The following is a 19,794-nucleotide window of genomic DNA, read 5'->3' as shown; positions in this document are numbered from 1 at the left end:
GTGCTAGCGATGACTAGGTTCCTAAGAGGGGTGAATTGTGAGATCACACGTTGGTTGGAAGGGAAACGGTGGAAATCTCTCCCTAACATACGTGTGTTAAAATCGTGAGGCTAATATGAATAGAGATTGGGCTGCAAATGGTTTGTTTGTAAATTGCAATCTTCTAATTTAATGCCCAAAACAGAGAACCACAAACCGCACATGGGCGCAGCCCCTCGTCACAACATCGCCATCTCCCACATGCGCTCAACTTTCCCTCCGTCTCATCCAAATCCTCACTTTCTTTAATCTTTATATCTCCAAAGAACATATCTTTCACTTCCATTTCTATATTCTCCAATTCCCTCAACAACTACTTACATAATTGCCGATTCTTCTGGCCATTCATGGACATGGGTAATGTTTCTTTAAGCCCCTTTCTTTGTTTTTTTTTTAAATTTCTTTGCTGAAACTTCTTCGGGATTGTCTGAATTTGAGAACCAGCTCAATGGGGTTGGCTTAAACGTGTAGAAAACAATGCAGGGGTAGATTTAGACAGCTTTGAATTGAATAACATATTTGTTTCACACGCTCGTTCGTGGGCGTGGCGGGTGTGAACACCACATGTTTGATGAAATGCCTGAACCAAAATTTTATTTGAATTTTGTTTCTTTTACAGCTTGGGTGGCTCTGCAAATCAACTGTTTGTTTAGGGATTGTGAAATGGGACTATTTGGTAGCAGCTATAAAGAGACCCTAATGTTATGGGGCTTTGGGAAATGATTGGTTTAGGGTCTGTCACAGATTCTTGGCTCTTTGAATTTGGACAACAAACTGGTGTTCTCAAAAAGATGCATTGTCTTGGTACAATGAGGCAAGAACTTGGCTTAGGAATAGAAAATTTTTAGTGAAAATTTATTCATAGAGAGAAAAAAAAAATACATAAATGGTAACCACCTAAGCCTAAGCCTAAGCCTACCCTACAGATAGGTTTCTATACCCTCATAAAAATGTTTCATTCCTTTTTCTCGAACTAATGTGGGATTTCACCATCCACCCCTCTTAAGGGCCACGTTCTTGCTGGCACACCACTCAGTATCTAGCTCTGATACCATTTGTAACCGCCTAAGCCCACCGCTAGATATTGTTTGCTTTGGCCCGTTACATATCACCGTCAGCCTCATGGTTTTAAAACGTATATGCTAGGAAGAGATTTCCACACCTTTAAAAGGAATGTTTTGTTCCCGTCTCCAACCAAGGTAGGATCTCACAATCCATTGAGAATAAATCTCCGCGACGATACAATGGAAACTCGATCCTCCTGCGAAAATTCACTGAACATTTGATCCCCACGAATTCTTCGAGAGAAATCTATATTCCAATCTTTGTAAAATTAAATGTGGGTGGAGACAGGGACAAGGAAGACATCCTCGACCTCAACCTACTCTATAAACACCCCTAATTTTTTCTTAGTTCGATACTCATTTTAACCATAATATATATATTTAAAATCACAAAATAACAATAACAAAAATTAAAATAAAAAAAGAAAATAGAATTAAAGCTTGACCAGAAAATCATATAATATATATATAAAAGTAAATTCTTTTATTGTGATATTTTAAAGGTAATACAGGCTGTTTGGAATCAAGGCACGAGGATTTTATTGATATCAAATGGTATTTTTCTTGCAAAATAATAAAATATATATTTGAATTATTAATCGTAATTTAATAATTAATTATTGATAATTAAGAAGCATCCAAAGACAATGTCTATAGATAGTGGGAAGGAGGATTCATATAATTAATGGATTATTTTATTTCTAATTCAACCAAAAAAAAAAAAAAAAAAAAAGCNGTGTATGATTCTTCCAGAAGCTACAACTAATTGCCACATTTCTAATTTCAACTCCATAATTATTTTAATTATTTATTGTCTTAAGTTTAAATTAAATTATAGAAATATTTTGGAGCTTCGAGAGACCATGAGACTTAAGAGTCTAGAGAAACGAGAGGTAGAGAGAGAGGATGAGAACGTGAGAGATTATAGATGGAGAGAGTGTAAGAGACGAGTGAGGGAGTGTATCAAAGACGTAAGGAGTCGAGAGAGACAAGCGAAACAAGACCCAAAAATGGTCAAGAGAGGCGAGCATGAAAGACAGAGTTTTAGAGATAGAATCGAGAGAGGTAAAGCTTGAGAGGGACGTAGATGGTCGAGAGAGGGCATGAGAGACAGATCGAAAAAATATATAACCTAAATTTATTTCGAATTCGAGTTAAACTAACAAAAAGAAAAAAAAAAATTATAACTCATAAATCGAACTTCTAACTATAAACGTTAGTTTAAAAACGGTCAAATGGAAGTCGAATAGGTAAAAAGAACTCATGCATGCTTATCCACGCAACCATGAATAGATAGTCATACGCATAGCGGGGAAGTACGTACGCATGTTTTTCATGCAACACGTGGTGCACGCGGATAAGTTCATTTGCGTCAGTTTAAATTAGTGCAACACTTTGGCACAGGTCGCGTGAGGGTAATTGAGTTGGATCTTCTTGACACGTATCTTGCTAGTGTCTAACGTGTAATTCTACTCCTTTTACGATATGTGTCTACTTCATTGCCTGATGCGTATCTCTTCTTGTTGTTGACGCTCGTCTCCTTCCCCTAGCCTAACATGCGTCCGTTAGTGATTAATCCTCCTCACGTTTTCTACAAAATTTGGTCTGATTTTCAGTCTGTTTCGCTTTATTTCTAATTTCTTTGGATTTCCATAACTTTTCCTACGATACTCGAATCAATTTGATTTATTCACCAAAGTTGTAGATTTATAATCCATCTATACAACACAAATATTTTTCTCGTAATTTAGGGCCACAAAAACGTCATCTTATGATCCAAATTAACTCTGATTTCCTTCATTAATTCTAAAAAAAATTCTCCAACAACAAAAAATGTCAAGACAAGAAGATAACGTGATCATTATAAGAGGTATCTCAAAGTAAGGTCTTATACAAATACGTTGAACGAACACATTTTTACTTTTTAACTTGATTGATCTCGAGATGATATATGCGATTAAATTCTACCGTTTCACTTTTTAATATTCACAATCCAAAGAGCAACCAATGGATTAACAATAGTTTTTACGATAATATCTGAGCGTTCTTTATTATTATTATTATTTTAGATTTGAGCTAAAACAATTCATATCTCGAAGACTCTACTGATCCAACTCAATATGTACCGTTTAAGTTGACTTATAAACTCATTTTAGTTAGATTATTTTTACTTATTATTTGTTCAGATTAAGAAAATATATAACCTAAACAATTAGATTAAGTGTAAAAATATTTCAACCCGACCCAGTCTAAGCTACACCATCAAAGTTTCCGAATATCGAAATGTTGTTTGGATGAACGGTACAAACAAATATCTAATGGAATTAAAAGATCACTCAATCAAAATGAATGCTATTGACTTTTGTTTTCATGTAAGGACAACATTCATACTATCCCCACTCTACCCATTCCCTTCCAAACCCCTCTTTTTGTACTCATTTCACATAACCCTTAACTCGAGATCAGCATTTCCCGTCTCGGTAGCTCGGTTACAAATTCAATGCTTCTTTGCTTTCTATGGTCGAACCTATGTTGAGCATCGAAAATGGTGTAGGATGCAAATTTCGAGAGAGATCTATTATCATTTGACGATCTGAAGGAGGTAAATACGAACCGGGAGTCGTGGATTCAAGGTCGTGGCAGAGGAAAGTAATGAGGGGTTGTTTTAAGGAGTAGTTTGATAGAGGGAGAGAGAGAGATAAATGTTGCATGGAAGCATTGATAAGATGGTCCCTAAAGGAGTTATAGCCATGGGGTGTCACCTTCGGTTACCAGTAATGGGCTGGACAGCTTCAGGACGGTTGGGAGTACACTAACTTGTTCGCCATTATAGCTTCTACATTTGTGCTCTTTCCACCTCTACTTTTTCTTGGGCTTCCCAAGAGCCCATTTCTTTATGTTTTTTTCGGTCTCGCCGACGTCGTACCTTCATACCCGAGATGCTCACAATGTAAGTCAACGCTTCTAGGTTTAGAGACTCGAGAACGGAACAAAAGATGGAAGGACTCAACTGTCTTTTGAAAAAGGATGCTCTTATGTTGAAGAAGAGACAATTATCTCACTTATAAACATATCGGTGCAAGATTAAATATATAACAAAGCTACTACAGCTGCATAGTAGAACAAAGCATTTCTGATAAAGATGTAAAAACCTCCCCTTAATAGATGCGTTTTAAATTCGTGAGGCTGATTGGGATACGTAATGGGCTAAAGCGAACAAACTAGTGGTGGGTTTGGGCTGTTACAAATGGTATTAGAGCCAGACAATGGACTGTGTGCTAACAAGGATGCTGGGCTCACAAGGAGGGTGGGATTGTTAGATCCCACATGGGTTGGGGAGGGAAACCAAACATTTCTTATAAAAGTGTGGAATCCTCTCTCTAGTATACGCGTTTTAAAACCATGAGGTTGATAATCATATGTAACGGGCCAAAGCGGACAATATCTACTCGCGATGGACATGAGTTGTTACAAGTTGAGACCACTGAAGCCCATCAATGTCGAGCTTAGAAACTACACACATACAAACACAAAACTTTTAGAGATGACAAGTTGAACTTTACTCGAGTTGATATTAAAATATCTTTTGTAATTAAAAATGGGTTTTTTGCTTTAATGGAAGTGAACTAAATGCTTGGAAAGGCATTTTGTTTAATTTAGTGTATGAAATATACTCAAGAGTGATGAGAGTAAAAGGGAGAAAGTTGATAACAAAACCTCAAAAGAATCAATGGGAAGATATTTCCTTAGTGTTTACAAAAAAAAGACAAAAGCAATGTTCATTAGGAAATGAACTTAAAAAATATAGAGAATGGGTATGAGAATTGAGAAGAAGAGAAGCTCTGCTTTGGTTGGTTTAGTACACAGTAAAACTGTTGGGTTCTTCATTTCCAAATCACTTTTTGCTCTCAATTTTTTTAATGCACAAATTTAATTGCCTGTTTTTGAAAAGAAATGGAAGGATTTGTTAATTGAGGTTCCATGTTCTTGTTCCATAATTCTATGTTTATGGTTGCTTTTACATACCCAGTTGTTCATACTCCAATTTTATTGCTCAATCCCGCATTTCCCATTGCCAAAATCCCAATATTTCTCTGAGTGTCTTCTCTCTGCGTGTGTTGGTTTCTGGGTTTCTTATAGTTCTTCAAACCTCCAATCACAGGCAGCGCTAAATCCAACTCTTTCGCACAACCCCAGCATAGGGCTTCGTTCCCCCTTCGCCTTTCTCGACCTCTTTTGTTGGATCCGACTAACGAAGCTTAAAATCTTTTACATAATACTTCCATGTTCTTCCTTGTCCGATCCCTTTAAATTCCTCTTTCTTCTTGTTTTTCCCCTTTTCTTTTTTCTTCCTTTCGTCCCTCTCTGTGTTTCTGATTCTTATTGGGGAATACCCATTTCATTTCAAGGGCTGATTGATTGATTTAGCGAACCCCATCTCTGATCCGATCGTTTTTGGGGCATTTTCCATTGAGATGGCAATGCCCTTTGAATGATGAACAAATCCGTGAACGAAGACGACGAAGAAGAGTGTTTCTACGAGACCCTTGATCGCATTGCCTCCTCATGTTCTTGTTCAACTTCCAATTCCGATGACGATAGAGATTCGAACGCGAACTCCCCCAATTATGATTCCGAGCATCCTTTTCCAATACCCAAATTCCCAATGGCTGTTTCGAACTACGATATTTGGATCTCCGAGCCGGCCTCTGTGTTGGAACGCCGTGGCCGTCTTCTTCGAGAAATGGGTCTTAGCGGTGACCCTTCTCTCTCTCGGTCTAATACGGCTTTGGAATTGGATCATAGAGAAAAGGGTGCTGCCGATTTTGGTCGATCGGCGTCGTCGGAGTATTTGAGTCGTCAACGACAGCTTCCCCCTGTCATCATTCGCTCGAAATCGGATGGTTCGGCTGATTGCAACAGGAACACGAGCTCTTCACAAGCTTCCGGCAGTGATGCTGATAATCAGTGTAATTATTCGTCGTCTATTACTTCTCCTTCAATTCTTTCATTTCATTTGGTTGATGAGACCCCCACCACTTCATTTGCAAATAATCGTAATCGTTTAGTTGTTAAGTCCCTAAGCTGCAAGAGCGAGGGAGCTTCATCGGTTGCTTATATTGCTTCACAGCATAAGCCACCTTCTGGGAAAAATTGTAGATGGGCAGATGAGATTCGAAGCGATTCAATGGTTTTGAATACCAATTCTGATCCTAATCGATCGGCATTGTCTCAGAATGGCGAGAATAGACGAGAGATTAGTGAGGATTCGGGTTGTTCTACGAGTGGAATGGTCGATGAGAAAGTCTGCACTATCAAGGATCTTGACAATGGGAAAGAGTTTGTTGTGAATGAGATTAGTGAAAATGGTATGTGGAACAAGCTCAAGGAAGTGGGCACTGGGAGACAGTTGACCATGGAGGAGTTTGAGATGTGTGTTGGGCATTCACCCATTGTTCAAGAACTCATGAGGCGACAGAACGTGGAGGATGGTTGTAATGGTTGTAACGAAAACGTTGATTTAAATGTGAATGGGGATATCGGTAGCGGTTCGAAATTGAAAAAGAAAGGAGGTTGGTTGAAGAGTATAAAGAATGTTGCTAGCACGGTGAAAGGTCAAAAGGAGAGACGTAGCAGTGACGAGAGGGATACTTCATCTGAGAAAGGTGGAAGGAGGTCAAGCTCTGCAACAGATGATAGCCAAGATGTTTCGTTTCATGGACCGGAGAGAGTACGAGTTCGGCAGTATGGAAAGTCAAGTAAAGAATTGTCTGCACTCTACAAGAGCCAAGAGATACAAGCACACAGTGGGTCAATATGGACCATTAAGTTCAGTTTGGATGGGAAGTACCTTGCAAGTGCAGGAGAGGACCGTATCATTCATGTTTGGCAGGTCGTCGAGTCGGAGAAGAAGGGCGAGCTACTGATGGAGAAACCCGAAGAAGGGAATTTGAGTTTCTTACTTACAGCTAACGAATCACCAGAGCCGACTTCGTTATCTCCAAATGTGGATAGCCATCATGAGAAGAAGAGAAGAGGGAGATCTTCTATTAGCCGAAAATCAGTGAGCTTGGAGAATGTTATAGTACCTGAGACTGTATTTGGGCTTTCCGAAAAACCCGTCTGTTCATTCGAGGGGCATCTCGATGTCGTGCTTGACCTTTCTTGGTCCAAATCGCAGGTTAGTTTCTATTTGAATATCTATTGGTTTATGTTTAGTTTTCGACGGTATCAATCTTTTCGATGTGACGTGTGCTGGTTTTTGGTACTCATCATCAAATTGGTAATCTTTTGATCCACCTGGTTAAGACTTCTGAAAGTAACTGCCAATGTTTAGAGCTAATTTTAGAGATATTATGTGGACGCATTCGTTCTTATGGATATTACGACTATATCGAATGTTTAAACTCGATACTGATTTGACCTGGAGCCCCTAGGCTGGGGCGTTTACTTAGAAGCAGGGCTTAGAAATGGTAGAATGGTATTATGAATATGGTATCATAATGTAGGTAGATTCTTATTTCAAATACTCATGTGATAGACCTGCTACTAAGTCGACATGAATATACTATTAATTATCGATAGATCAAGTGCTTACTAGTGAACTAGGTAGCACACTCGACAAAAGGTCGACAAAAGGGGGGATCATATCAATGAAATGTACTAAAAGAAAAAATTCGGCCACTGATAAATGCTAAGCTTATATGGTTCACTCGAAACTACAATTCATAAAGTCCACTACTCTGGTAGGAAGAGAAGTCAAAGAGAATCCTAATTACTCCCTTTCTCTTGCAATTTATCGACTTATGTAGTAGTCACCTTTGGTCTTTACTCCTATTTTCGTCGAAGAATGCAAGAATCGAACAACTAACGTATCGTCATCCCGTTAAACAGTGGTAGGCTGTGACAGCTCTACATTAGGAACTTTCTGGCTTTGTTTTGGATACTACATTTATTGTTTGAATTGGCTCACTTTAAACTGAATATGGTGTTGATATTGTATTGTGAATCTTTGCTTTCATTTTCCCAGCATTTGCTCTCATCTTCAATGGACAAAACCGTGAGGCTCTGGCACTTGTCAAGCAAATCCTGTTTGAAAATCTTTTCCCACAGTGATTATGGTAAGTTCACTTCCTTTATTTCTCTTGCTTTGTAAGTCTAAGATTATATAACAACGGAAACGAAACCCGAGCGTAATTTGATCATCTAAAATTCACAAGTTTCCGTATCTTCTACGGTTGCTTCAACTGTCTCATAGCTAATAGCAAGTTTGTTTCTCACGTGTACCATGCCACAGTAACGTGCATCCAGTTTAATCCTATCGACGATAGATACTTCATTAGTGGATCATTAGACGCTAAAGTTCGTATATGGAGTATACCAGATCGTCAAGTCGTTGATTGGAGCGACTTGCATGAGATGGTGACCGCTGCTTGCTATACGCCTGATGGCAAGGTTGTATAGTTCATAACATTGCCTTGTTTCTATATATAACTCCTAAGTCCTATTTCTTGCTCAACATGGTTTTGTTTCCCACTGTTAAAGGGTGCTTTGGTTGGTTCTTACAAGGGAAGCTGCCGATTGTACAGTACTTCTGGTATATTATATTTTCTGATTAACGATGTAATCGACCAACCGAATTCTTCCGTTCATCTCGGCATCGACCGAATGATATATATATACTTTTACGATTTTGTTTCAGAGAACAAGATGCAGCAAAAAAGTGAGATAAATCTGCAGAACAAGAAGAAGAAATCTAGTCACAAGAAAATTACTGGATTCCAGGTAATTTTATGGGTTATTTCAGTGTTTCTCTTTTCATATTTTGCCTATATGCGTGTTTAACTACCCCGACTGACTCAACCGAAGCCCGTTGCTGATCATTTCCGATTAACAGTTTGCTCCAGGAAGTTCGTCAGAAGTGCTGATTACATCTGCAGATTCACGCGTTCGAGTGGTCGATGGTGTTGATCTCGTCTATAGGTTTAAAGGTATGGTTGAAGTATAGTTTTTTAAGGGTTGCCTTTTAGAACTTCTAGCAAGTGTGAAAAGTAGAAAACTGTTACGAATGGTTCGGTAAGCTCCTAGAGTCCGAGCACTTCGAGAAGTTGAAACACTCGGTGCCTTGTGAACGCTCAATATTGGCGTATGGCTCCACAAGTTATAGTGATAGGATCATTGCCAACAAATATTTGTGTCTCGGTTCATATCATTGCTTATAGAATGATCGTTCCTATATCAGTGAGTTGTTGTTGTTATGTGTACGGTTTAAGAGTGTTAAGTTTGTAACAGGGTTCCGAAATACGAACAGCCAAATCTCGGCCTGTCTTTCATCGAACGGCAGGTATGTGATATCAGCGAGTGAGGATTCACATGTGTACATATGGAAGCACGAAGCTGATTCTCGACCCAGTAGGAGCAAGGGAGTGACAGTCGTTCGATCATACGAGCATTTCCACTGTCAAGACGTCTCCGTTGCTATTCCTTGGCCTGGTTTGGGCGACACATTGGAACTTCAAGACGATTATCATGGAGATGACAACACAATCGAAAACCATCTCGACGAAATCTCCTCTGCTAACCATCCTCCTACACCTGTGGAAGTAGCAAACGGCAGCGAGGATTCACTCTCGGCATCTGGTTGCACGAACAGCCCTCTCCACGGAACACTTTCGAGTGCCACCAATAGCTACTTCTTTGACAGAATCTCAGCAACATGGCCGGCGGAAAAGCTGATTGTGAATACTCACAACAACCGTAGTCCTCATTCCAGTGAAATGTTTCAAGGATCATCAGCATGGGGTATGGTGATTGTGACTGCTGGGCTTCGAGGCGAAATCCGAACGTTCCAGAACTTCGGATTTCCAGTTAAGATTTAACGAGGCGTGACATGAAAATATGGAGGCCTCTTAAAACCAGCACCATTGGCATTGGCATAGATTCATTTGCTCACCAGTGATTGGAATTTATATGTACAGAGACAAATGTTGGGTGAGAATTGTAATGTTGTTAGCAGAATTATAAGTTTGTTGATGTTACCCAGTGCTTGTGCTCGTCGGTCGGGTCGGTCGGGCGGGGCCTTACCGAAAGGCCTTACCGAAAGGCCAGTCCGGTGACCGAGTGGCAGGAAAGAGTATAGATTTGTGAAGGAAAAAAAAAAAAAAANACAGCAAGAATTTAGCAACAGATGATGTAATTTCTGTAATCGGGAATTGTAGAGTTTTGAGCACTGCGAAAGCTTTATTGAATTGAAAAGGAGGTAAAAAAAAAAAAAAAAAAGAAATTTTTTTACTTTGTGAATGTTGTCTGTAAATAGTAAAAAACTATATCTTGCAAATGATATTTAAAGTAAATCGTAAATAGTAAAAAGCTATATACCATCCATATGTTTATACTACATTTAGTAAATATATATTACATTTAGTAAATGACATAAACTATATATATCAATATGCATTTTCTCTTTTCTCTATCTTGTTCTTTGTGTTCATTTAGATCGAGTGTATAAAATACTCTAAAATTCGACTAAAAAAAGTAAAAATATAAAATTCGACTAAAAAAAGTAAAAATAATATTCCAGAATATAAATGGAATTATTACTACCGTTATGTCAAAAATACCTACTAACTTTAAAAACTAACATTAATATCCTTAAACTTTTTGAAGAAAAAAAAATATTTTTAATATTAATACTCTTAAAATTGAAGAGAGACAATCATAGGATTTAGATACACAATTTTACGTCAAGTTGATGGTAAGAATTTCTTAGAACTTCATTATAAGGTTAAAATTGAATAAAGCGTTAATCTATGAGGTGTAGATAGACAACCTTTTTATAAAGGTTAAAGGTGACGATGAATATATTTGGAACATAATGCTAACGGTAAAATTATTTTGGAACGGGTAGGAAGAATGTTTTTTTAGTTTAAAGTAATAATAGTTTTTATTATTTTTTAAAAAATATATATATATATATATTAGACAAAAATATAAAATTTAGGAGTAGTGTATAAAAGTTAATACTAGCAGGGGTGATGATCGGAAAAAACATTCCCCACCTCCGCTCCAACCCACTCCCTATCCCTTTCAATTTTTGGCGATTTTTCACCCATCATCCCATAATTCCATTTGATTTTCCCCTTTCGAAGAGCAAAACACAAATGAATATAAAAGAATCCAAGGAAATCCAGTTCTCAAATTCTGATTGGTCGCTACAAATTGATATGGAAGAAGCCCACACTTCTCCAATTATCTTATCATCTCTCAATTTTTATATCTTTTTCTCCCTATATATACTCTCTCTAGATATTCTCAACCTCATTTACCTTACAAATCATCCATTTTGAGCTCTTTCTTCTCTGATGGCTCTTCAACCTGCTTCTCTGGTTTCCCCTGCTCTTTCTCTGCCCAAAGAGGTCTGTCTCTTCAAGCATTGAAGATGTTTTCTTGAATGACTTGGGTTCGATTTTGCTTGACATGCATGTGGGTTTTTTTGCAGGGGAAGTCTACTGTTTGCTTGAAGGATTCTAGTTTCTTTGGAATTTCAGTCTCAGACCATCTCAAATCTGAATTCAGTTCATCTGCATTGAGGTGTAAGGTAATGGGTGTTTCTAAATTTGTGTTATTTGGCCTCTGTTTACTTTAGAAATGCTGTGTGTTTCTGTTGATATGTCTTGGATTTTTGGGTTGGGTTGGGTTGGTCTGGTCTGGTTTCACTTGCATTCAAGCTGAATTGGGGTGGATGTTATGTGTTTGATAAAATGCCAGAGAGAATTCAACCACCATGTTGGTGCCATTAGGGCTCAGACAACTGCTACCACAACTCCAGCAGTTAACAAAGCTGCTCCAGATGGGAAGAAAACTCTTAGAAAGGGCAGTGTTGTGATAACTGGAGCTTCTTCTGGTTTGGGTCTGGCCACAGCCAAGGCTCTGGCTGAAACTGGAAAATGGCATGTCATTATGGCTTGCAGAGACTTTCTCAAGGCTGAAAGAGCTGCCAAATCTGCTGGCATTACCAAGGAAAACTACACCGTTATGCATTTGGACCTCGCTTCGCTCGACAGCGTTCGACAGTTTGTTGACAACTTCAGGCAGTCAGGCAGGCCACTTGATGTGTTGGTGTGCAATGCTGCTGTTTATCTCCCAACTGCTAAAGAGCCTACCTTCACTGCTGAAGGTTTTGAACTTAGTGTTGGGACTAACCATCTTGGTCACTTCCTCCTCTCCCGTTTGTTGTTAGAGGATTTGCAGAAATCTGATTACCCCTCAAAGCGGCTCATCATCGTTGGATCGATAACCGGTACGTCCTGTTATTTCGTGTTGTTTTCTATCTTGTAATTGGGGTGCTGAACCTTTCCTTTTGGATCAGGGAACACTAATACCTTGGCTGGAAATGTACCTCCTAAGGCCAACCTTGGAGACCTTAGGGGACTTTCTGGAGGACTGACCGGCCTAAACAGCTCGGCCATGATCGATGGTGGTGAGTTCGATGGTGCCAAGGCTTACAAGGACAGCAAAGTGTGCAACATGCTTACTATGCAAGAGTTCCACAGGCGGTACCATGAAGAAACTGGCATCACATTTGCTTCCCTCTACCCGGGATGCATTGCTACAACTGGTTTGTTCAGAGAGCACATTCCCTTGTTCAGATGGCTCTTCCCTCCATTCCAAAAGTACATCACCAAGGGCTATGTTTCAGAAGAAGAATCAGGAAAAAGACTGGCTCAGGTAACTTCACTTCACCGTAGACAAAGAAAACGATGTGTAACATCTGATCATATGGTTCAAGAATTTGATTGGTTGCTTGTAATGCAGGTTGTGAGCGACCCAAGCTTGACGAAGTCGGGCGTGTATTGGAGCTGGAACAAGAACTCAGCTTCATTTGAGAACCAGTTGTCTCAGGAAGCAAGTGATGGAGAGAAGGCTCGCAGAGTGTGGGAGCTCAGTGAGAAGCTTGTTGGACTGGCTTAAAATCTGAAGTCCGAAGTTTCTTCTGTGATGGTCTTTGGTTTACTACGGAATCTGTGATGTTGTTTTGTGTAAACAAATTTTCTGCTGTAAAACTTGAGTTTAGTCGTTAATAAAAGGCCTCAGTTCTTGCAAAGTTCCACATTCTGGCTATCTTGGTACATTTTACTCTCTATTTCCGCCCTTGTGTTTTAAACATTACATGCTTGGTCAAACGGGCAAACCACACTAACAGGTTAGATACATTACGAGATAAGAGGGCTCGTAATGACCTGTTCGGGTCCTATCTCTCACAACGATAGTGAATCACGTATCGACCTGTATTACAAACTGCAGAAAGGTACAACTTTTACAAACTTTACAATATCTAAAACGTTGCAAGGTTCAGCTGAACTGCTTTGTACATTTCAGGTAAGTGTCAAAAAAACCTTCACAGTTCATAAGCTGGGAACCTAGCAGCAGATGGTTCTTTCATGTCAAAAAACAGATATGCCATTCCTCCAATTCCTTCAAACATGGAAAAAGGGCGATCACCAGACTGCATCTTTCCTTCAGAAATTAACTTTTGAGCATTCTGATGCAGAAAGCATGCAAATGCTTTGGCTCTGTATAAGTATACGGGATCACCAGTCAACCGGTAGAGTGAAAGAAACACGTACGTGTTACCGCTGATTCCGTGGCAGATGCCAACCCGTTTGAGCAAACCACGGTTCCAGACGACTTCCCCAGCATCTAATGCTGCTTGCAGCAACTCACTGTCTCCAAAAACCTGGTGTATGTGTGTACATAGAGATGAATACTGTAATTAAGGCCTCAAAAGATATGGTTTCAGAGCGCTGATAGTTTCGTATAATTATTGAATCTAGCTAAACCGATGCAAGCGTATAGTATACTCCTAAATGAGCCAGCCCACCATCTTATCAGTATAAAAGAAGCTACTGTTACTTGGATCCTTAGTAATACAGGCCTAACGACAAGAATGACAATGAATACCTCAGCTGCTTTAATGAGGGTAAGTGCAACCCCAGGAGCCCCATGGCACCAGTGCACCAGCTTATCAGAATCATTTTCTTCGCTCGAACGAAAATTTCCACTTGGAAACCGATTTTTAATCATGTAACGTAGTGTATTCTTGACATCCTCAACCTCATCAGGTTTTAGTTCCATGTTCATCAAGACATGCATAATTCCAGCTAGTCCATGTGCAGCACCCCAGTATTTCTTCCCATGCCATTCATACATCAAAGGAGATTTCCTGTTCTTACCCAATTGTCTACCAACCTTTATAACCTCATCGACAACCGATCTCTGCCCAAATTTTAATCCATTAGACGGTAAATATTACAACTTTTAGTTGTGTTAAGAAGATAAAATGAGAGTGTTTTATCAAAATGACATACCATAATAGTTTTTGATATCGTGTGCTGACAAATGTGCTTGTTTAGAAACAAACAGGCCCATAAGAACCCTGCTCTCCCGTATAGCAGTTCATTTGGTAAATCGCTGGGTAGTTTGATCTGCTCTCACAGCATAAAATTCATAAGTAAATGGAAGGAAGCCAACATAAAATCAATGGCGAAAAAGCATTACATGTTTGAACTTTTCCAAGTAATGGTCCACTAGCCTTCCGTCGTTAGCAAGCTTTGCTGCAACGGCACCAAGAGCGCAAACGCCCGCTCGCCCACAGAGAAATGACACACGCCTGCAATACAATTGAACAGAAATTGAGAATTTCCCTACAAACAAAACCACTTCCTGCAAAAGGAATCTAAATTTGAATGATCTGAAATCAAATCCAAACGACCAATTTTATAGCAGCGCAAGCCCACCACTAGCGGACAAGTCCAAAGGTGTCCACTTTGGGATTTTCCTTTCAGGCTTTCGCTCAAGGTTTTTAAAATGCGTCTGCTAGAGAGACTTCCACACCCTTGTTTCGTTCTTCTCCCCAACTGATGTGGGATCTCACAATCCACCCCCCTTCGGAGCCAAGCATCCTCGCTGGCACACCGCCTGATGTCCACCCCCTTTCAGGGCTCAACGTCCTAGCTGACACATCGTCAAGTGTCTGGCTTTGATACCATTTGTAACAGCCCAAGCCCACCACTAGCAGATATTGTCATCTTTGAACTTTCCCTTTCGGGTTTCCCCTTAAGATATTTTAAAATGAGTTGGAAAAGTTTCCACACTTAGTTCCCCCTCTAACCCATACAGGACCCACAATATCTCACCAGAACATAGAATCAATCCACATATCTCCACTTTCAAACAATAAAAATGAACTATTATTCATCTGCTATTTTGACACTAGTGTTATTTTGATCTGTAGCTAAGTTCCATTTTAGTCCTGTAATTTGATTAAGTCTTACGAATAGTCTCCATCGTTGACTCTACTATCTCACCTTTCTTCAAATTAACACAAACTTATTACATTCTACGTTAAATTCTCCATTGAAATAGATTTCATCACTAGTTACAGAGGCTATCCATAAGCTTCAACAAAAATGCAAAGAATAAAATGAAACTTGTACAGAAAATCACACAATTAAACCGAAAGATTACCTCGAATCTCTAGAAATAGTCTCACAAGCTCTCACAATCTCAGAGCACAATTTGAGATCATTCTCATTGTTAGAAACAACGTATGATTTCAAAGCCAGGAAAGCCGTCCCTAATGCCCCAGTATACAATGTATAATCCTGCGGATACCTCTCACTCAACGTCCACGTCTCCCTCACGACCTAAAACCACGAATCTCAGACCAAAACAAAAATCGAAAAACCCTAGAAAACCACAAAACCAAAATTTCAATAAACTTTCCCAAACAAACTGAGAAGCTGAAGGAACCGTTTCTTTGAGGTCGAGAGCGGTTTGTATAAAGCGAGCAGAACGCGCAGCGTGAGGCAGTGAAAGAAGCTTAGAGGGAGTAAGTGGGTCTTCGTCGATATCGGAATCCGACGGTGCGAGTTCGTCCGCCGGTGCTTCGGCCACGAAGTGTGGCATTTGGATCGGAAAGAAACGATCGGCCATTTCTTCGGTGTCTATGTTCTCTCTGGCGGTTGTTGTCGCCGACCCTGCTGCCGTAGCCGCGCGAAACGAAAGTTTAGTGCAACTTTATTGTGCCGATCCATTTAGTAATTTTTAAAAATAATAATAAATAGAAATTTTTTTTTTTTTTTTTAATTTATAAATTAATTAAACACAAAATTAAATTAATTTTTAAAAAAATTTAAATATCTCATAAACATTTTTAAAATTCAAGAAACTTATTAAATATATTTTAAAAATAAATTTATAATTTAAGATATTGTTTTTCTTCTATTTAAGATAAATTTGTTATAATTGTAATTAATGGGAACATATTAATATACTGTTTATTTAAGTTCCCGCCAAAAATAGGAGCGAAAATCGAATCTGTATATATATAATCTAATATGAATCATATGATTTTGTGAACGAGTTCGTGAAACCTCAAATGCGAACATGGCTCTACCAGGGCTCTGCCCTCTGCTTTGATCGATACTTCGGTAAATTTTTTGGCGTTTTTTCTGCCGCGATTTAAGCGGTTTAATCTCTATGTTTGGAAGTTTATATGTGATTTGATTGATGATAATTTATGCGTTTGATTAGGTATCGGCATGTGATTGGGGATCATCGTGCAATCACTTTTGCCACACAGTTGTAATTTGTAAGAAGAAGAAGAACAACAAGGAGGAATCGAGCTCTTTCTGCCTATTATCTGAGGTTAGAAACTTACGCACTTTATCCGTCTGGTTAGTATGAATGATTTGAATCTTTTGAGACTTTTGGTTGAGTAAGTTTTGAGATTATAGCATGTTTGCGTTGATTTTCGGAAGAGAAAACTTAATATAGTCGGCGTTTCGCGTACTAAGTTTCTTAAGTTTTGAGTTCTACAAGGAATTACATAAAGAAAACAGAAATGCCAATGTGCCCGCCAAGTGTTTGATATAATTCTTCTTAGAGTTATGCTTCATCTAGGAATGATTTTCTTCACTAATTTACTGAAAATACCTCAAGAATTCATCAATTTACTTGTTTATTAACATTTAAAAAAGAAGTAAGAAGGCACTCACAAACTTTATTCTCTAAATTACAACCACTGGAAAGAGAGAGATGTTAGAACAGGGGAGAGAAAAAGAGATTGTGAAAACAGCATGAGCACACAGAGAGAGATCTATCTAGTTTGTATCCCATTCGGCCCAATTAGCTTCACTGCCTCTTCTTGGAATGCTGTTGACTCTTGTATACACATCAACCTTGAAGTTAGCTCCACACATGACTCCTTCACTATCAATTCTAGGCATTGGCTTCATCTTGTGCAATGGATGCTCAAAGCTCATTAGACCTCCTTCACTATGGAACATACATCCTGTTCATGTAAATTTCTTTCTCAATTAGAACAAATTCCCACTCCCCTAATCAATCAAAAAACATTACTGTTAAAGAGAGCATTACCAGGTGGGAAGGGTGCATATGATTTTGCACATCCTTCTTTTATGACATCCATATCATCTGAAATCACCACTGACCCATCTGCTGCAATTCCCCAATAGAGCTTCACTTCTCCATCTGCCCCCTGTTTATGACCCATGATACCATACTTCTTTTTAATACCAAATTAATTGCTCAGAGAGAGAGAGAGAGAGAGAGAGAGAGAGAGAGTGTACCAAGGCAGCAAAAACAGCTCCAGCCCTTCTGTCATAAACAACAAAGGCAAAGCTGCCATCTAGCTCCTTAAGGACCTGATCAGCTGGGTAAGGACCTCTGTCCCTAAGTGTTCTATAGGCCTCAATTAAAAACATGGCCTCATTTGAGCTTTTTGATAGACCATATTGCTTGTTGAGTGCACATAGATTGTTCAAACTTCCCAAGAACAGACAGTATATGTCATCAAATCCACAGAACAGCCTGTAATTCACCAAAAAACAAAACAACTCAAGCTGCTCAGCTGGGAATTAAAATCTAGAGCGGGAATTACCTTTGGCTGAGAGAGGAAGGACGATCAGGAGGAACATAAGCAAGAACAGCCGCCTCACCGAAGTTAACAGAGAAAGTATTGTGAGGGTTTCGAGAAATAAATTCTTTGACTGTTTCTTTAGGAAGTTTAGGCGTCTTAGAGCCACTGAAAGATGCAGGGCTGTTAAGTTCCTCAGGTGGGTGTGCGAAAGTTTTGTGAAAAATGGCTAACATTTTCGGAAATTCGAATGGTTTCCTCAAAAAATGATAGAGGGAGAGAGAAGCTAATCGAAGGTCTGCCTTATATAAAGTTTTCTAAAATCCAAGACGGTATGGCAAAATGTTTTACAATTATTGTGGGCGTGGATTCTAGTGTGAGGGATGGGGATAAGGTTCTCGTTTTTCAATGAGGCTTATCTCTCTCTCACCTCTCTCTATCGCTCGCTCGCAAATAGATAATATCTTTTTTTCTTTTAGTATTTGGTTTGAGATTTAGGGGAATTCAGATTTCCATTTTTACTTGCTCTTTTTATTTTATCCGATTGAATTCTAGATGCAATTGATTGTTGCAAAATTATATTAATTTTTTTTGTAAAAGTTTTATAACATCGAACGTTTTAAGTAAAGATAAATTTTGGTTTCTTTTTTCCTTTTTATCTTATTTATTCTTCATGTGGGGCCGTTGGCATTAAGTTTAGCTAAGCTTTCAAATTCAGAAATGCAAATCTGTCTGCCCAGGCGGTGGTAATCGCAAAAGGACTAAAAATTATTAGGTTAGGTGTGAGGGCAATGATAAGATTCAGTATTGACATAAATTAAATTTTGTGTTGAACTTTAATAAACTATATTTAACACTCATTTGATAATAGTATTTTTATATTATATTTAATAGAGAAATTCTTAATTTTTTTATCATGTTCAATATATAACTTGGATCATAAATTCACAGTTTCATGCTATGCAGTTTTTATATATATATATATATAAAAAAAATTATTAAGCTGTGAAATTAAAAACATGATAATTTTCGAACTAAAATAGATAGTTTAGTTAGCTTTAATTCACCTTTTGTTTTGTCTTGTTTTCTTAAGAAAACAAAATTCAAATCCAGAACTATGAAAATATAGTTTCACCTACTAATTATTAACTAAGATTTCAAGCTTAGCCTCATTGCAAAAAATGAAAAGGAAAATTAAGAAAAGGTTGCCCCAGGAATAGTGTGAGAATTGGGTGGGAGAATAAGAAGAATAATAAGGCAACGTGGGATTAGGATATGGTTTGGTATGAAAGAAGTTAAAAGTTATCCAGAAAGTCACAACCACATCAGCTGCCTGCTACCGCTACTGCCACTGTCTCCCATTCTTTCCAATTCTGTGGGTCTGTTCTCAAAGACCAGTTAAATCCAGCACCCAGATATAGCACCGTGTCTTATCCAATTATTATAGACATTCTTTGACATTTGGACTCACTATTCCCTAACCTTGGACTTGGATACCCTAACTTCATTCTTATGTGATTTATATTTTGATTGTGCCAATGTATAGGTTATACGAATTTTTTTAGTTTATATGACTTGGTAATATAGACTTGATATTATAGACATATTTATAGATTGTGATAGACGTTTGAATCTATGCGTTATATATAGCCTTAACTTTTTTATTCGAGAGTCATATCCCCACAATGATATAATATTGTCAACTTTAGGTATAAAACCTCGTATCTTTGATTCTGGTTCTTTAAAAGTCTC

The 19,794-nt window shown here is 38.5% G+C and overlaps 4 protein-coding genes and 1 long non-coding RNA gene across 5 annotated transcripts; 3 read left to right on the top strand and 2 right to left on the bottom strand.

The window, feature by feature from the left end:
* Positions 1–217: 217 nt before the first annotated feature.
* LOC111789257 lies at positions 218–901 on the top strand. The gene is made up of 2 exons (XR_002814305.1): positions 218–396; positions 659–901. It is a non-coding gene; the product is annotated as an uncharacterized LOC111789257 (long non-coding RNA).
* A 3,994-nt stretch (positions 902–4,895) lies between these two features.
* LOC111788736 (WD repeat-containing protein 44-like) lies at positions 4,896–10,130 on the top strand. The gene is made up of 7 exons (XM_023669201.1): positions 4,896–7,284; positions 8,134–8,224; positions 8,401–8,558; positions 8,649–8,700; positions 8,806–8,888; positions 9,001–9,094; positions 9,396–10,130. Exons 1-7 carry the CDS (start codon positions 5,596–5,598, stop codon positions 9,980–9,982), a joined length of 2,754 nt encoding a protein of 917 aa, XP_023524969.1. The 5' UTR covers positions 4,896–5,595; the 3' UTR covers positions 9,983–10,130.
* A 1,230-nt stretch (positions 10,131–11,360) lies between these two features.
* LOC111788709 (protochlorophyllide reductase, chloroplastic-like) lies at positions 11,361–13,203 on the top strand. Its single transcript, XM_023669159.1, has 5 exons — positions 11,361–11,518; positions 11,602–11,700; positions 11,871–12,402; positions 12,472–12,830; positions 12,918–13,203. The coding sequence occupies exons 1-5, from the start codon at positions 11,465–11,467 to the stop codon at positions 13,071–13,073; spliced, it is 1,200 nt and encodes a 399-aa protein (XP_023524927.1). The 5' UTR covers positions 11,361–11,464; the 3' UTR covers positions 13,074–13,203.
* On the bottom strand, positions 13,197–16,097 carry LOC111788708 (lanC-like protein GCR2). Its single transcript, XM_023669158.1, has 6 exons — positions 15,915–16,097; positions 15,630–15,808; positions 14,661–14,772; positions 14,471–14,587; positions 14,064–14,378; positions 13,197–13,839 (listed from the first exon to the last, which is right to left on the bottom strand). The coding sequence occupies exons 1-6, from the start codon at positions 16,095–16,097 to the stop codon at positions 13,501–13,503; spliced, it is 1,245 nt and encodes a 414-aa protein (XP_023524926.1). The 3' UTR covers positions 13,197–13,500.
* A 1,010-nt stretch (positions 16,098–17,107) lies between these two features.
* Positions 17,108–18,341, bottom strand: LOC111785950 (stem-specific protein TSJT1-like). The gene is made up of 4 exons (XM_023666323.1): positions 18,067–18,341; positions 17,756–17,996; positions 17,544–17,664; positions 17,108–17,457 (listed from the first exon to the last, which is right to left on the bottom strand). Exons 1-4 carry the CDS (start codon positions 18,276–18,278, stop codon positions 17,267–17,269), a joined length of 765 nt encoding a protein of 254 aa, XP_023522091.1. The 5' UTR covers positions 18,279–18,341; the 3' UTR covers positions 17,108–17,266.
* Positions 18,342–19,794: the final 1,453 nt, after the last annotated feature.

This window comes from Cucurbita pepo, chromosome LG02, assembly GCF_002806865.2.
Source record: "Cucurbita pepo subsp. pepo cultivar mu-cu-16 chromosome LG02, ASM280686v2, whole genome shotgun sequence".
NCBI classification, from domain to species: Eukaryota; Viridiplantae; Streptophyta; class Magnoliopsida; order Cucurbitales; family Cucurbitaceae; genus Cucurbita; species Cucurbita pepo.
The sequence above is the reverse complement of the archived record's forward strand: the minus strand, read 5'-3'. Positions and strand labels throughout refer to the sequence as shown.

Bases quoted from the DNA above. Each gene is read 5' to 3' on its own strand.
- LOC111788736 (XM_023669201.1), top strand. From the start codon at position 5,596: ATGATGAACAAATCCGTGAACGAAGACGACGAAGAAGAGTGTTTCTAC. The intron at 7,285-8,133 runs GTTAGTTTCTAT...TCATTTTCCCAG, and splicing joins TTTCTTGGTCCAAATCGCAG to CATTTGCTCTCATCTTCAAT. The intron at 8,225-8,400 runs GTAAGTTCACTT...ACCATGCCACAG, and splicing joins CTTTTCCCACAGTGATTATG to TAACGTGCATCCAGTTTAAT.
- LOC111788709 (XM_023669159.1), top strand. From the start codon at position 11,465: ATGGCTCTTCAACCTGCTTCTCTGGTTTCCCCTGCTCTTTCTCTGCCC. The intron at 11,519-11,601 runs GTCTGTCTCTTC...GTTTTTTTGCAG, and splicing joins CTCTTTCTCTGCCCAAAGAG to GGGAAGTCTACTGTTTGCTT. The intron at 11,701-11,870 runs GTAATGGGTGTT...ATAAAATGCCAG, and splicing joins CATCTGCATTGAGGTGTAAG to AGAGAATTCAACCACCATGT.
- LOC111788708 (XM_023669158.1), bottom strand. From the start codon at position 16,097: ATGGCCGATCGTTTCTTTCCGATCCAAATGCCACACTTCGTGGCCGAA. The intron at 15,809-15,914 runs GTTCCTTCAGCT...TCGTGGTTTTAG, and splicing joins CTCTCGACCTCAAAGAAACG to GTCGTGAGGGAGACGTGGAC. The intron at 14,379-14,470 runs GTATGTCATTTT...AAATTTGGGCAG, and splicing joins CGATATCAAAAACTATTATG to AGATCGGTTGTCGATGAGGT.
- LOC111785950 (XM_023666323.1), bottom strand. From the start codon at position 18,278: ATGTTAGCCATTTTTCACAAAACTTTCGCACACCCACCTGAGGAACTT. The intron at 17,665-17,755 runs GTACACTCTCTC...GGTCATAAACAG, and splicing joins GAGCTGTTTTTGCTGCCTTG to GGGGCAGATGGAGAAGTGAA. The intron at 17,458-17,543 runs GTAATGCTCTCT...TTACATGAACAG, and splicing joins ATATGCACCCTTCCCACCTG to GATGTATGTTCCATAGTGAA.